The sequence below is a fragment of the Chenopodium quinoa genome, unplaced genomic scaffold (genome assembly GCF_001683475.1).
Source record: "Chenopodium quinoa cultivar QQ74 unplaced genomic scaffold, ASM168347v1, whole genome shotgun sequence".
NCBI lineage: Eukaryota > Viridiplantae > Streptophyta > Magnoliopsida > Caryophyllales > Amaranthaceae > Chenopodium > Chenopodium quinoa.
Genome location: NW_018745395.1, coordinates 2,390,055 through 2,405,175, shown reverse-complemented (window position 1 = coordinate 2,405,175; position 15,121 = coordinate 2,390,055). Strand labels below are relative to the sequence as shown.

General features: G+C 32.9%; 2 protein-coding genes across 2 annotated transcripts; both read left to right on the top strand.

Moving 5' to 3' along the window:
* The first annotated feature begins 1,141 nt into the window (after positions 1-1,141).
* Positions 1,142-4,154, top strand: LOC110712927 (MLP-like protein 31). Its single transcript, XM_021891391.1, has 2 exons — positions 1,142-1,333; positions 3,891-4,154. Exons 1-2 carry the CDS (start codon positions 1,142-1,144, stop codon positions 4,152-4,154), a joined length of 456 nt encoding a protein of 151 aa, XP_021747083.1.
* A 2,206-nt stretch (positions 4,155-6,360) lies between these two features.
* LOC110712906 (F-box/LRR-repeat protein At4g29420) lies at positions 6,361-11,842 on the top strand. The gene is given in 3 exon segments (XM_021891368.1): positions 6,361-6,962; positions 10,503-10,737; positions 10,739-11,842. Coding segments are annotated over 3 exon segments (1,305 nt in total). The 5' UTR covers positions 6,361-6,517; the 3' UTR covers positions 11,364-11,842.
* Positions 11,843-15,121: the final 3,279 nt, after the last annotated feature.

Below are 15,121 nucleotides of genomic sequence, written 5' to 3'. Positions count from 1 at the left end.
TTGTCCAACAATATTATTATTATTTTTTTTTTTTTTTGAGGAAACATATTATTATGAATTATCTAATAACACACCAACGATTTAATTTGCTGCAATTGCTTCACATTGATACACTTCAACTGATCAAAAAATTTGTCAAAAAAAATAAAAAAAAAAAACTGATCGAAATCGAAGAGTTTAATTCTTAATACTTCCTCCGTTCTTTTTTTATCGCATCACTTACTACTTTAGGAAGTTTACTTATTATTGCATCATTTCCTTTTTAGGATAAAAAATATCTATGTTCACACTGCAAATACCCAACATACCCTTACTTTTTCACACTTACTTTTTATTTTATTTTACATTACATGGATAATTTTGTATTTTTACATTTCTCTCTCTTACTTTTTCCCACTACCAAATTTTGTCTCCAAAACCCCTATGATGCAATAAAAAAAAACGGAGGAAGTATGAGTTTAGCCTGGAAGAGAAGAAATGAAAGAGAGAAAGAAAATGGGATGGTGATCTGATTGTGAATGTGTTTTTACTTTTAAATTTTATGTGGGTTGGGGAGTTGGGGCTTGTAGCAGTTCGTTGGGTTACTTGGGGGCGGGATGCGGGAGAGTATGGATGAGGGGTGTAGATAGATTTCCCTAATCTTGGGTGTAGGGTTCAAATGACCTTAGACTTTATAATTGAATCATTTATGGATTGAGCCAAGTGGAGTAAATTGGACCCAAACAATTGGTAATATCATGAGACGACGTGAATACACACAAAGAGAAGATCCTCCGCATGATCATTATATGACTACACGTTTCACAGGGCACCGCCTAGCACGATCTAGTTATACTCAAGTCTTGCCTATTTGTTGTTTAAACATTATCATGCAATCTAGATCAAACACATTATCAACCAAATTAATTACTAGTATTAGTATACTCATGAACCAAAAAAGTCAACTCATAACAAATTAATTATTGTTAGTATATTCACGTAAATTATAGCCTCAATATACCTTATATTAATCAATTGTTTGGACAAAAAAAACACATACATTCAATTATATGCTTGTATATACTTGTAATAATTAATTAGCATCTAAGAATATAAATTCTAAAGCCATCCATAATTGTAAAATTAATTTGTTTTTCAAGGAATGGGAATTAGAGGAAAGCTTGAAGTTGAAGTTGAAATTAAGTTTGATGGAGATGTATTTCGTCAACTTTCTGGTCAAGATCCAGAACTTGTTCCCAATATCACTCCAGATAAAATACATACTTGTGATCTTCATGAGGGAGAATTAGGCAAGCTCGACTCTGTCATTTCTTGGTATTATACCGTTGGTAATGTCTACTCATCCTTATTCATATACTTCGTAATAATTGTGATCATACATTCAATTCATAATAATTTATGCATATCATTTAAAATTTAGGGAAATTTTCAATGGTAGCCACGTATTATTGCTTATTCTCAATGGTAGCCAATTTTTTTTTCAATTCTCAATGGTAGCCTCCAACTTTTTAAAAGTTTCCATTGTAACCTCATTTATATACTTCCGTTAAATTTATGTTAAATCTAACCTTATTTCAAACCAAGGTTAACTTTTTTTAAAATAAAAATAAATAAAATAAATAAAAAATAAAACAACCCTCCACACCAGCCACCAACCCTTTCCCCAATCTCCTCCACCGCCAATTTTACCCCAGCCCTTAACCAAGACCCCAATCATCTTCTTCCCCCACCCCCTCTGATTTTCAAGCTCGAGCTAAGTCAACAATGGCGATACTCATGACTGAAGTAACCGTCGAAATTGTCTCACGCCAACCCGTTAAATCACTTCTACGCTTCCAATGCATTTGCAAATTGTAGAAATCCTTAATCAATTTCCCCAATTTCATCAAACTTCAACTCAATCAAGCCCTAATTTCCAACTACGAATCGATTGCTAAAGACGAAGACGACCTTATTTGGGTTGCTATCGAACGATTATCTTCTTTTAGACAATCAAATTTTGCTGAATATTCGTCGAGATGATGACTGTGGTGGCGTGTGAGTTTTCCGCCATTAATGTCCCCAAGTTTGAACGGAACCATCGCGAGTGCATTTGGGGGTATGGGTGAAGAAGGATGTGTTTGAAAGGGGGACATGGGATGTCGGGGGTAAGTGGCAGTGAGTGGGGGTTGGCCGGTGCCGGTGGGCTAGAACGGAGGAAAGAGTTAGGGATGGCAGCCATGAAGGGAAGAAGAAGATGAAGAAAATGGGGATGGGTGGCAGCCATGAATATTAAGGGAAGGAAAGAAAAAATGTTTTAACTGTAGTTAAATTTAACAATTATTTTGTTAAACTCTAGTTAACTTAACAGTTACTTAATATTATTTAGTAAATGAGGTTACGGTTGAAACTTTAAAAAAGTTGAAGGCTATCATTGAGAATCGAAAAAAAAATTGGCTACCATTGGAAAGAAACAATAATACGTGGCTACCATTGAGAATTTCCCTTTAATTTAATTTCTTGTATATGTAAATTTAAGGTTATTACGTTACATTTCGATAAAATAAAATTATGTTACAGATCATACTTTTTAGGAAATTTTTTAAATTACCACCCAAAAATGTTACCATTTTCAAACTAACCACCCATTTAATTTTTTATTTTAAATTACCACCTCTTAAATTAAATAAATGCTCAGATTACCACCCATTTGAAAAATCCGGTGGATTTTTCGTCTGTGGGCCCCACCTAAAGCTTATCTTTACTCTTTTAACTGATTTTTTTCCCCCGATTTTTCTCTTTAACAACGCTCTCCTAACTTTAATTCACATTTTTCTCTTTGAAATTTGGTAGAATTTGGTGAAGGAAATGTGAATTAAAGTATAGAGAGTGTTTTTAAAGAGAAAACTCGTGGAAAAAAGCAATCAAAAGGGTCAAAATAAGTGTTAGGTGGGGCATACAGACGGAAAATCCACCGGATTTTTAAAATGGGTGGTAATCTGAACATTTATTTAATTTAAGGGGTGGTAATTTAAAATAAAAAATTAAACAGGTGGTTAGATCGAAAATGGTTATATTTTTGGGTGGTAATTTAAAAATTAACCTACTTTTTATTTTCTTTCAAATTTATTGCAACACTTTGACTTTAATTTTGTGATAATGTATCTCCATTTCATAATTATGTCAACATTACAGAGTAATTTATTTTATTAAAATTTCTAATTGTGAATGTGATATTTTAGAAAACATAATATATTGAGATACACCATATTATTAAATCATTCATCAAATAAATAAATACACAAAATGATGTCATAATTAGGGTGTGTTCTATTCACCTGATTGTTACTGATGATCTGAACTTATTAGGCTATTAGCCCTTATTAGACTTTATTTTAGTTATAAGTTAAACTTGGGAAACTATGATTAACGCTTATCACAACTTATCTGAACTAATTTTTCCTGAATTTATTTTATCTGAACTTATTAACCCTAAGTAGAAATAAGGTGAACATAACAGGGTTTTATTAGTAAAATTTGTGAATAGTGTCAAAATTTTGATACTAATGTCATTATGAACATGTATTGAAGTCTGATTGTCTAGAGTTATATATAGTCAAGTACTCCCTCCATTCCACAATAATGTTCCTGTTTTTTTTTTTAAATAAGAGATAATCTTCTAAATTTCTCTCAATCTATAAGAAAAAATATAGTCATGTGAGAGCTAGTTTGATTAGTCTTGATGAGTACATTTTTATATCTAACTTTTATAATTTTTGCTAATATGATACTAAACATAATTGCGGTCAAAGATAGGTAAAAATTTACATCGATTTACGTAAACAGTAATTCATTATAAAACGGAGGGAGTAATATATTAATCAGTATATGATGCATGAATTGCGTATGAGAAGAAATGTGTTGCTAAGGAGATAGTTGAAGTCATAGATGAAGAAAACAAATTTGTGGGATTCAAAATTATTGAAGGTGATCTCCTTGAAGAGTTCAAGAGCTTAACAATAAGTATTCATGTGATTCCTAGAGGTGAAATAACAGTTGTTAAGTGGAGTGCTGAATTTGAGAAAATTGCTGATGATGGGCCTTACCCAACCCAAATTATTGACTTCTGCATAGGTATTACCAAAGATATTGAGAGGCATCATATCAATGCATAAGCATTAATTAGGCTATATGCCTATATATGCATGAATATTTCTAGCCTTTGTATGGTTGAGTGACTGATGAATCTGATGATTGAGTTAGATGAAGAATCTAATATAGTACACATATATATACTTCATTCTCTTTAAGTTGTAACACTTACAAATTTATTTGCACGACTCTTGTTCTCTCATGAATTTTTTTTTTTTTTTTTTTTTTATGTTAAGGTTAAAGTTAGGGTCTGTTCTGATTTACTGAAATGAGCTGAACTCAACTGATTAGAGCTGAATTAACTGAGCTGAACTGAATAGAGCTAAAATGGATTGTTTATAAGAGAAGGAAATAAAGAAATGAACTGAACTGATTGGAGCTTAACATAACTGAACTGAACTAAAATTAAGCTGCAGAAAACAAACCGTTAGTCATGTGAGGTTTTTTTTAGATTTGTTTCTATTTATATATTTTCATAACATTAGACTTTTATAAATTTTATGCTTCTTTTTGGACCAATAGATTAGTAACACGTGTCTGATAACATCTGAGGTTTTTTTTTTAGATTTGTTTCTATTTATATATTTTCATAACATTAGATTTTTATAAATTTTATGTTTTTTTTGGACCAATAGATTAGTAACACGTATCTGATAACCTATTATAATAGGTTATCAATATCTCTAAAGCAGAGACTTTTTCAATAATAATTCAAAATTGGGAAAGAAATTCAAAGTAGGATTATCAAAAACAATTTTTCATTTAAATATCACATTCATTAACACATGTACAATCAAGCATTTGTTTGCGTAATACTTCATTTATTCGCTTTTAGTTGCAACACATCTAGATCTACACAATTCACATTCATACGACATTTGACCTTATTTATTGATTGAATTTGTACATCAGCGAGGGTGGAAACAGTGGACGAAGTCAAAGTGTTAGAACCAAAAGTGAACGGAGAAAATACATTTTTAAAAAAAAATTGGTACTCGTATACTGATTATATTAAGAAAAATGTTATATATAGCTCTAATAAGGGTTGCACATAAGAAGCTAAAATAAGGAGAGTTTTAGGAAAAAAAAAAACATTGACTACAATGATTTACATGTGTTTTGGTCATGAATTTTAAATTTATACTTTATACAATTAGTGTACTTAATGATAAGGCTGCAATAAACATTATCATCGCCCTATTCATCATTTTACCTTATTCTTGTTGAACTAAAATTATTTTTGCTGAATTGAAATTATTTGTACGCAACTGAAATTAATTTTATTGAATTAAAACTATTGTAACTAATTTTCTATTATATTTTTTCTGTAAAGTTACTGATTAATACTGAATGAACTTAATTTTACTGAATACACCCTCCATTTTAAAATACTTGCTCCATTTTTTATGTGCGGAGTTTATGAGAAATTGAAGAAAGTAATTAAAAAAAAATAAGAAGATATGGGAAAAATAAAAAATTATAAAAAAAAACAAAAAAAAGTAGTTGAGAGAATTGGAGAAGAGAGAATATGAAATTAATAAAATATTTATGTTGGACCCACTAGGTGAGAGAAATGAATTAAATATTGTAAAAAGATTTCCAAATAAGAAAATGAAACAAATACTTACAAACGGCTGCAAAAGAAAAGTGAACCAAGTATTTAAAAACGGAGGGATTATAAATGAACAAGACTTCATACGGAGTAAATTTCTCAATAAATTCGTTTTACACAAATTCTTAAATGAACATGGTTCACACTAATTTATTGTGGACCACTAAGGGTTTGTTCTCATTGACTGAACTTAGCTGAACTGAACTGAACTGAATTGAGCTGAACTGAACTGAACTGAATATTTTATAAGAGAAGGAAATTAGGAGCTGAACTGAACTGAACTGAACTGAGCTGAACTGAACTGAACTAAATTTCAACGTAAGAGAACAGACCCTAATATTAGATAAACTATGGTTGTTTTATTTTTTAAATAAAAAAAAGTCACTATAATAAAAATAAGGTCACTATGTTGAATTAAAAGTCATTTTCGTAATATATAGGCTATAAGAGGTTAATTTTTTTAATGCAATATTTTATATACGAGTCAATATGAAAAATAAAGATCTCTATGTTAATATTTTATATACGCCGTATTCAAGTTCCCAATAATATTAAACGTTATACAAGTTTTAATAAAAGTTATTATGTTAAAAATAAAGATCACTATATTTATGCCAGTTACATATGTATAAATCTCGGGTTCACAATAATATAATTGTAGACTAGGTCCATGCAAGTCATTTTGTTTTAATTCATGGGGCCTTAATTTATTCGATGTAATCATAACCACAATTCCACACACCCCAAATTGGCAAATTCCCAACATTCCCTGCCATGGACAATCTCCCTCCACAACTAATCCTCGTAATCTTTCACAAACTCCTCAACTCATCCGATCTAATTCGTTGCAGACTCACCTGCAAAACCCTCAATTCTCTCTCCTACGATGTCACCTCCATCAACCTCCTCTGTTCTGACACCCACTACACACAATCACGATCTCAAGCTTCTACTCTTCAATTCAAATCCAACTTCACTCGTTTCATCCTTGGACTCTCACATCTCAATTCAATTACCATTGGAGTCGATGAATCGCTCCAGAGTTTATCGTACGTTGACTTGGAGGATGATGGTGATGATCTTTATTTGACTGATGCTGAGTTTTTTTCGGTTTGGTTGGGTGAAATTGGTGATCGCTTGAAAACGCTGTCGTTTTTGGATTTCTGGGTTCAGTCTTGTTGGAGGCGGTCATTTGTTCTTCCCTTGATTTCTCGCCATTGTGAGTTAATTTGGTTTTTGTTTATTTGAATTGGGGTTGTTTTTAATTGGATTTTTATGCTGATTATTGTTGCTAATAGTTGATTAATTGGAAATATATTTTACAAAATTCTTACTTTGTTGGAATTTGATTGCTTTATTTTGGTATATTTAGATATATTAGCTGATTTAGCTCATATATATTAGCTGATTTAGCTCATATTTGAGTTTAGTTAGTTGATTTTTTTACATATTGATTATATGCAGTTTTGGGGAAAATAAAACCTAGATGTTAAGGGCTTATAATTTTAAATGTAGTTGATATATGCTTTATCGCTTCAAATGGATAGGGTGAAATACAAGTTCAGAGAGAAACTATGTTAACTAAAAGTCTAAAACCTTCATTTCAATTCAAGTATCTATGTTGGATTCTCGACACTTCACTTGGGTATAGTCGTAAGGTAACAAATTTACTCATGAGATAGCCAGGTGTGACACTTGAAAACTTACCACTGCTCAACATGAGAATGTGAATACGAATGTGACTATCATAGGAGATATGTACTCATGGGTGTAATGTAATGCAATTAAGATGCCTAGTCACTTTACCTCATGACGTTGGTTTGAACCTAAATGGTTGATGCGATGTAGTGACAACCTTAATTTTTCACGGCTACAAAAAGGGGTGTTAGTGAAATTCGAGTAGGAAATACTCCGTTTGTACTTTTATCTCATATGCCATCTAGAATCTAGATGCATATGTTAGCCGTTTCTTGCCAGAAACATTTTTAATCTAGGACAAATATACAAGATTAGAGGGTGAACTAGGTTGAGGGGTTTGCGGGAACTTGGCAGAGAGATGAGTTGGCAATACTCCATGGTAGGATGGTTAGGAATTTTCTATTCTATAACTATAAGCCAACTCTTGTAAATTTGGTGTCCACCTAAAATGCTTGTAATGCCCTTTATCTTTTTACATACTTTTTAAAAAGTGGTTATTATATTCCTTCCATCTTATAATTACAGGCAAATATACTATTTTGGGTGTCCCAAAATGTTCCTTCTATTACTAAAATAACACCTAATCATTACTTACTTTTTAGCTTTTCCATACAAATTACACACATACCTAAAAAATCATTACTTTTTCTCTTTTTCATAGAGTAAAGCACAAATACGGTCCCTGAACTTTCGTATTTGTGCACTTTTAGTCCCTCAACTTTCATTTGTGCACTTTTGGTCCCTCAACCACCACTCTTGGTGTTTCTGACCAAAAGGTTGAGGGACTTATCCTAATCAGCAAAAGTTTAGGGACCATGAGTTATTATTTATTTATTTTTCTTTTTTTTTCAGCTATTGATATTAATATTTATTACTTACTTTGACTAAAATAAGAAAGCAAACTTTAATTAGTAACCATTTAAACACCACCAGCACCCTCCTTGTACCACCACTCTCTCACCACCATTTAGATCTGAAACTCCACCACAACCACCAAAAACCCACCCGACCAACTCGCACCACCAGCAACACCCCACTTAGTAACCACCCTCTCACAGTCTAACCACCACCGAGATCTGAAACCCCACATCACTACCCTTAAGATTGAAACCCCACCTCATCACCACCACTTGAAACCCCACGTCACCACCCACCAGGCCACCAACGAACCGAAACCCCCATATCACTAACCACCATTAACAAACCAAAACCCCACATCACCAGTCACCAGCACCACCAGCGAACCAAATCCCAAACTCATCACCACCAATGAATCGAAACCCCACCTTACCATCACTTAGATCTGAAGCACACCTTACCATCGCAGAGATCATAAACGCACAACCACCAATACCTACCTCACCCATATTGGTAAAAAAAAATCATCAAACCCTACCCAAATTACAAATCGAAAACCTTGAAAAGGGAATGAGGCCCCAACTTTAAAAAGGGGAAAAGGAGGCGGCGACGAACTGACAAGGTGGAAGACGGCGACTATGATGAGAACGGATACGAATCGATCGAGTAGTGGTGGTGGTGGTGTGGTGATTGTGAGAGAAGAGGGAGCCATTGTCGGAGTTTGGCTAATTTTTTTTTATGGGTGGGAGCCATTGTTGAAGGAGATGAGGGAGTTGTAAGCCATGGAATAATTATTTAAATCTGACAAAAAAAAAAAACAAAAAAAAAAATATTATCACATTAAGGTTAATTATGAAAGTAGGATTAAATTTTGGTTATACTGATTCAATTGGGCCACGTGGCTAATTTCAGTCCTAAACTTTTTTCATCATCACATTAGCCACCTCACTTATAAAGATTCTTATTAAATAAATAAATCTGAAAAAAAAAACAAAAAAAAATATTATTGCTGAATCAAGGTCCCTAAACTTTCGCTGACTAGGCAAGGTCCCTCAACTTTTATGTTAGAAACACCAAATATGGTGGTTGAGGGACCAAAAATGCACAATTGAAAGTTGAGGGACTAAAAGTGCACAAATACGAAAGTTTAGGGACCGTATTTGTGCTTTACTCCTTTTTCATACAAAGTACACACATACCCAAACAATCATTACTTACTTTTTAACTTTTCTATACAATATTCTCTACTTTTTATTATCCCTATACGACATTCTTCACTTTTTATCTTTTTCATACAATATTCCTCTACTTTTTCCATCCTCCTTAAAAACCGTGCTTTTTAGAGTTATTTTTCTGTAATTATGGGACAGAGGGAGTAGGTGTTTTTGAAATTTGAAGCATGTATCACATGCATTTAAATCTGGTAGAAATTAGATAAGCTATATTGAGTTGGAGGAAGGTGGGATGTTAAGTTTTAGAGGTTTCATAAGCAGTCCTAAACTTTTGTTATAAGCTCTCTTTAATTATACTCCTTGGTAAGGTGCATGACCAACCAAATACAGTTGATGCTGATTATAAAATTTGAAACTCTCTGTAATTTATACGCCTGGTTAATGTTTAGCATACAAGTTATAAGTGAATTAGAAAGATGAAACTGGTGGTTTATCTTTGGCTCGTCAATATTTACCTGTGTGAATTTGGTAAATACTGTCTGGAAATTATATGAGCTGTAATTAGATAAGAAGATGACAGAGCTAATATATAATGTCACAACAGGAGTCCACTCACCATTTTCCATAGGGTTATGCTTTTTGTAACATGACTAGTGACACAAAGTTTATTGTTTTAAGTATCTTAGTTTTTACTTGGTTTGACTTATTATCCGGACATCCCTACTTCAATCAACATGTAAAACTCTTTCAATGTTTGAAACAATTTAAATGTCAAGTAGAATTTGCAGGCATAAATAAAATTATACAACATAGCTTCCTGAATTCCCTAAGATGTAAATACATTTATACTAGGCTCTTTTCAAAAATGTACATGAACTGTTTTCTGTTCATGGATTTCAAGACACATTGTCGATTTCTTTCTGTCACAAATTCGTGTTCCTTCCAACTACATTTTTCAACTAACTGGACTTTGAAGCTCCTGCATGCATCTCCTCGAGAACTAATGGGCTGTTAATTTTACTGATGTGCAGGTCATAGGCTAAATGAACTTACAATTAAGAACACTTGGTTATCTGTTGATGGGCTGAATGCAATGACTTCTCTTACAAGTCTAACACTTGAAACTCTACGACTTGATGATGAAAACCTGTCAAAGGTAAATGAATGTTTCCCTTGTTTGCAGACTCTGAATTTGTTAGGTGTTGGAGGACTCAAAGAGCCTAAAATTTGCCTCCAAGTCCTTAAGACCTGTCAGTGGACCGTGTCAAGTAATTGCACCCAAGATGGTGAAGCTGAAGCTTAAATGTGTTAGGCCAAAAGCACTTGTCCTGGAAACTCCACTGTTGTCGGACCTCGATCTTACTTTTGAAAAATCTGACACTTTTGAAATAGGAGAACAACCTCACTTGAAAAAATTGCATCTTGAGTCAAGCAATCTCTGGAGCCTCATTGGCTCGTTCTCGTGTTTTAGTGCTGTTAATGAGTTGATTCTAGAGTCAGTAAAGAGTGTTGAACAATCCGAGGCAGAATATCCAAACTTTGGTTTTTTATTTGATGTTTTCCCCAACTTAACCTCTTTGAGTCTGGGTGCTGGTGCTTATGCAAACACGGAGGCTTCTTTTGATCTCACGGATTTATATGAAAGAATGGGGATGAAGAGTCTAAAGGACTTTACAGCATATTTGGTGATCACAGACGTTGATCGTGCTATCTCTTTTGTTTCTTTCGTCATAGACAAATGCAAAAACTTGTCCGTAATGTCATTGCTCATCCATCATGAACTAGATCCTGTGATTGGCAGCAATTTCATCTCAAAATGTGTCGCATTATTTCCCGTACTTCGATGGAAATGGGGATTTTGGAAGGCAGGTACCAAAGATACCTGGGTGTGATGGTGTCTGATATTTTCATAAAGTTGGAACTTGGAAGGTACTAGAACATCCTAGAGCTATTTTAGCACAGCTGGGTTAGGGTCACAATGAAGACATGTTCAATTGTTCATGCCTAAAAGGGAAGATGATTAATATTATAGCATGGGATCATGGGTAGACCTGGTTATCAGGACATTGGATGTGCAGGTTAGTAGCTTGTCAAATTGTAAAGGGTCTTTTTTCAAAGTCACAAAGGGTCAGGTACTTGATAATGGATGGATCGAACAAAGGAATATGATACAGGAGAGAGAGGCTAGTCAGCATAAATGATAATATATGAAACTACCAAAAGGTTTTGCCTTGTGGTTGCCTATTTACATTATTTGTATATTTCATTGGGTCTAATTTAGACCGAAAATGTAAATTAATATGGAACTATACATGTTAAGGATACTCCGTATTTTATAAGATATCTTTACAAGTCTTGTTGGTTGCATCAATATTTTATTTTTCTTCTTTTATTTATCATTTTATTTGACGCCATTCTTCTTGTTACATTTGTCAACACATAATTTCAAATAAAAGGCAATAAAGGAAATATTACCTCTTGCTTTATAAGATTGTACCATTAAAAAAAATGATTTCATTACCACTTAACAGATTTCATCCAAGAATTCTTTAATTAGTGGGCCCCATCACATCACGTGTCACTAATCTATTAGTTAAAAAAACTTAAACACTAACCCAGCCACCACCCCCACCACCAGTAGCCCTACCTCATTGCCGGCACCCCTTACCCCATCCCACCCGCTACCGAAACCCCTTTCCCTGACATTCAGCCCCCCAAAATGACCCCTTCCCTTTCCCCCGGAACCTTATAAATGTTCTTTCAGTTCAAAACTTGAGACCAACTAGCAAAAAGTCCTTCAAAATTTACTTTGGCCCAGTAAGCTCGACACTATCTTACAAGTTTAGATACAAGATATTGTTAAGGTCCAATTTGGGCCTATTGATCGCCTCTAAAATTAGTGACCCGAGAGTGATAGTAATAGTTAGTTGAACCCTTGAACCGATCATTTGTGTACGTGAAACACGAGTTCATGTGTTTGTGGTGGATATACGCCCCATTTCATGAATGGACAAATACCTGTTTAATGAGAAAAAAGGCCCAATATAATTCAAATTACTGAGGTGTGTATGTAATTAACTGGTGAATTGGTGATGATCGATGCTTTTTCGTTTTCTTTTGTTTTTTTAATTAAAGAGATAAGATAAATTAATTATGCACCATAATGATACTTTGAACATAAAAAGTTCTGGTAATGATGCTTTTTTCTAGTGTGTAACATTTAAGGAATGCCAAAAATAATTTTTAATCTCACCATTAATACATAGCCACTAATACATATTGCACATATGTTGTCTTGGCCCATGTAGTTATAAAAGAAGACACTCAATTGATCGAATCAACCCTCTCTAATACAAACCATAATCTCCAAATAAAAAGTCATACGAAACATTAGTGATAGACTGATATAATAAGCTGAGTCAAATGGAGTGGATGAAGACGACAAAAGAAGAGTGTTAGTCTAGTACTAATGCTCTCTTTTTTGGTGGTTTTATCAACCAAACCTCAAACCACCTCGGCTGTTCGGCCACTTGGTTACCATACCCTCTCAAACATTATGTTTGAAGGGATTGGTGTCGATACTGAACCTCTCACTTGCGCGGGTGAAAGGGAGCTTAATAACTGTTATAATTGAACCACCAAGCAATAGATAAAACAGTTCTACAATGTTTGTTTGGCCTGACTAATGATCCAACAATGGTCAAGTTTACATGTATTTGGACTACTCAAGTTTCTCAAGTCCTATATATTGTTGTCATCAACAATGTTATGCTCCATATTAATATTATCTCTGTTTTAATAAGGGAAATTGTTATCCCAACTATGGTATGTTGTTTTACATATGATTTGATGGTGTAGTTTCATAGTTTGTACTCCGTATTTGTTGAATTCGGCTACAAGGTAGAGTATAAGGTGTAGTTTGTTATGTTGTTTTACATATGGTTTGATGGTGTAGTTTCATATTACAAGAATGCATGGTCCGGCTATCTTGTCATATGTATAATTAAAAATATTTTAGTTGTTTCTAATAATTTCTCTGTCTTCTTTTATTCTTCTTGTATCAGTTTGATGGTCATTTAAAACTTAAATTATTTTATCAATTTTGTAAAAATGAAATTAAGGCTCTATTCTATTCATGATAAAATAATACTCCGTAATATTTATGAAGATAATTTAAATTTAACAAAATTAATATTAGTTTAATAAAAATAAATTTTAATCACTTTCTTCAAAAAGAATAAATATTAATCACTAAAAAATAGTAAGTTCAAAGAATAAATATAATCCTACATTAGTAAATATAAGTTTTAATCGATAATTATAGAGTAGTAAATTAAAAGAACAAATAATGTAGTAAATAACTACAAATAAATTTTAATCCGTAGAAATATTCTAATTTTAGTAAAATTAATTGGAGGAGCATTATTGTTATAGGTTGTGCCAATTTGTGTTTATATATGTATAAATAAAGTTATGAGCTATATGACTAATTAAATTTGATTAAGGGTCTGTTCACATTTACTTAATTTCAGTTCAGTTCAACTCCTAATTTCCCTCTCTCATAAAATATTCCTTTCAGCTTAGTTTAGTTCTATTTTGTTCAGTTTAGCTCCAATCAGTTCAGTTCAGCTCTAATCAGTTCACTTCAATTCAGCTCAATTCAATAACTATGAACAGACCCTAAGTTACTAGATTTCATTAAAAAAAAATTCATTTTATAAAGAGTGGTTGAACTAGATGTGATCATTAGGCGGGTCGTGCCGAGGCCAAAAAACCAGCCCACTTCTCGGGCCATGTGTAATCAGGCTAAGCTCGGGGCTGAAAATTTTGTGCCCAAACCCGCCCAAAATGGCCGGGCCATGCGAGGTTTTCGGGCCATTTTTGGCTTGGCAAAAAAACAACTAAAAATGCATTTTCAACCTTGTCCAAAAAAAATCCGGGCCAGGCCGCACCCAACCCGATTTCGAGCCAAAAAATTCCGCCCAAAACCCGACCAAAATCGGGTCGGGCTAACTTTGATCATGTCTAGGTTGAACTAATAAATCTTTGAATTCCTTAACTTAATAAAACCGTGTGTTGCGTGAAACCTAAACTAGCACTTCGTATATGATTAACTAGTTAAAGTCCCGTACAATGCACGGATTTTACTAAATTATATAGCAAAGTACAATATTAACTAACAATTATATACTTCGTATACTTTAAAAAAAAGAATTATAGTATCCTAATATACTACTTAATTATGCTCATTTTTATAACAAAATTACTTAACATAAAATTTATACATAGAAAAATATTTTGTTTGAGTAGTGTATGGAAAAAATATAATTGCCAAAGTAGAAGGTGAATAATCAATCAATAACTATATACTATATATTTTGTTTGAGTAGTGTATGGAAAAAATATAACTGCCAAAGTAGAAGGTGAATAATCAATCATCAATAAATATATACTAAAAGACATAACAGTAATGACACATGTCATCTCCTGGTGTGTCCTTAGTGTTTTTTGAAATTATATTAAAGAAATAAAATCTATACAAAAATAATTCCCTAATATTATATAATATAATTACTAAAAATAAGAGAATTCGACATATTTTTAACATAAATTTTTATATAGCTATAAAAAAATTTTCTTAACATAATTT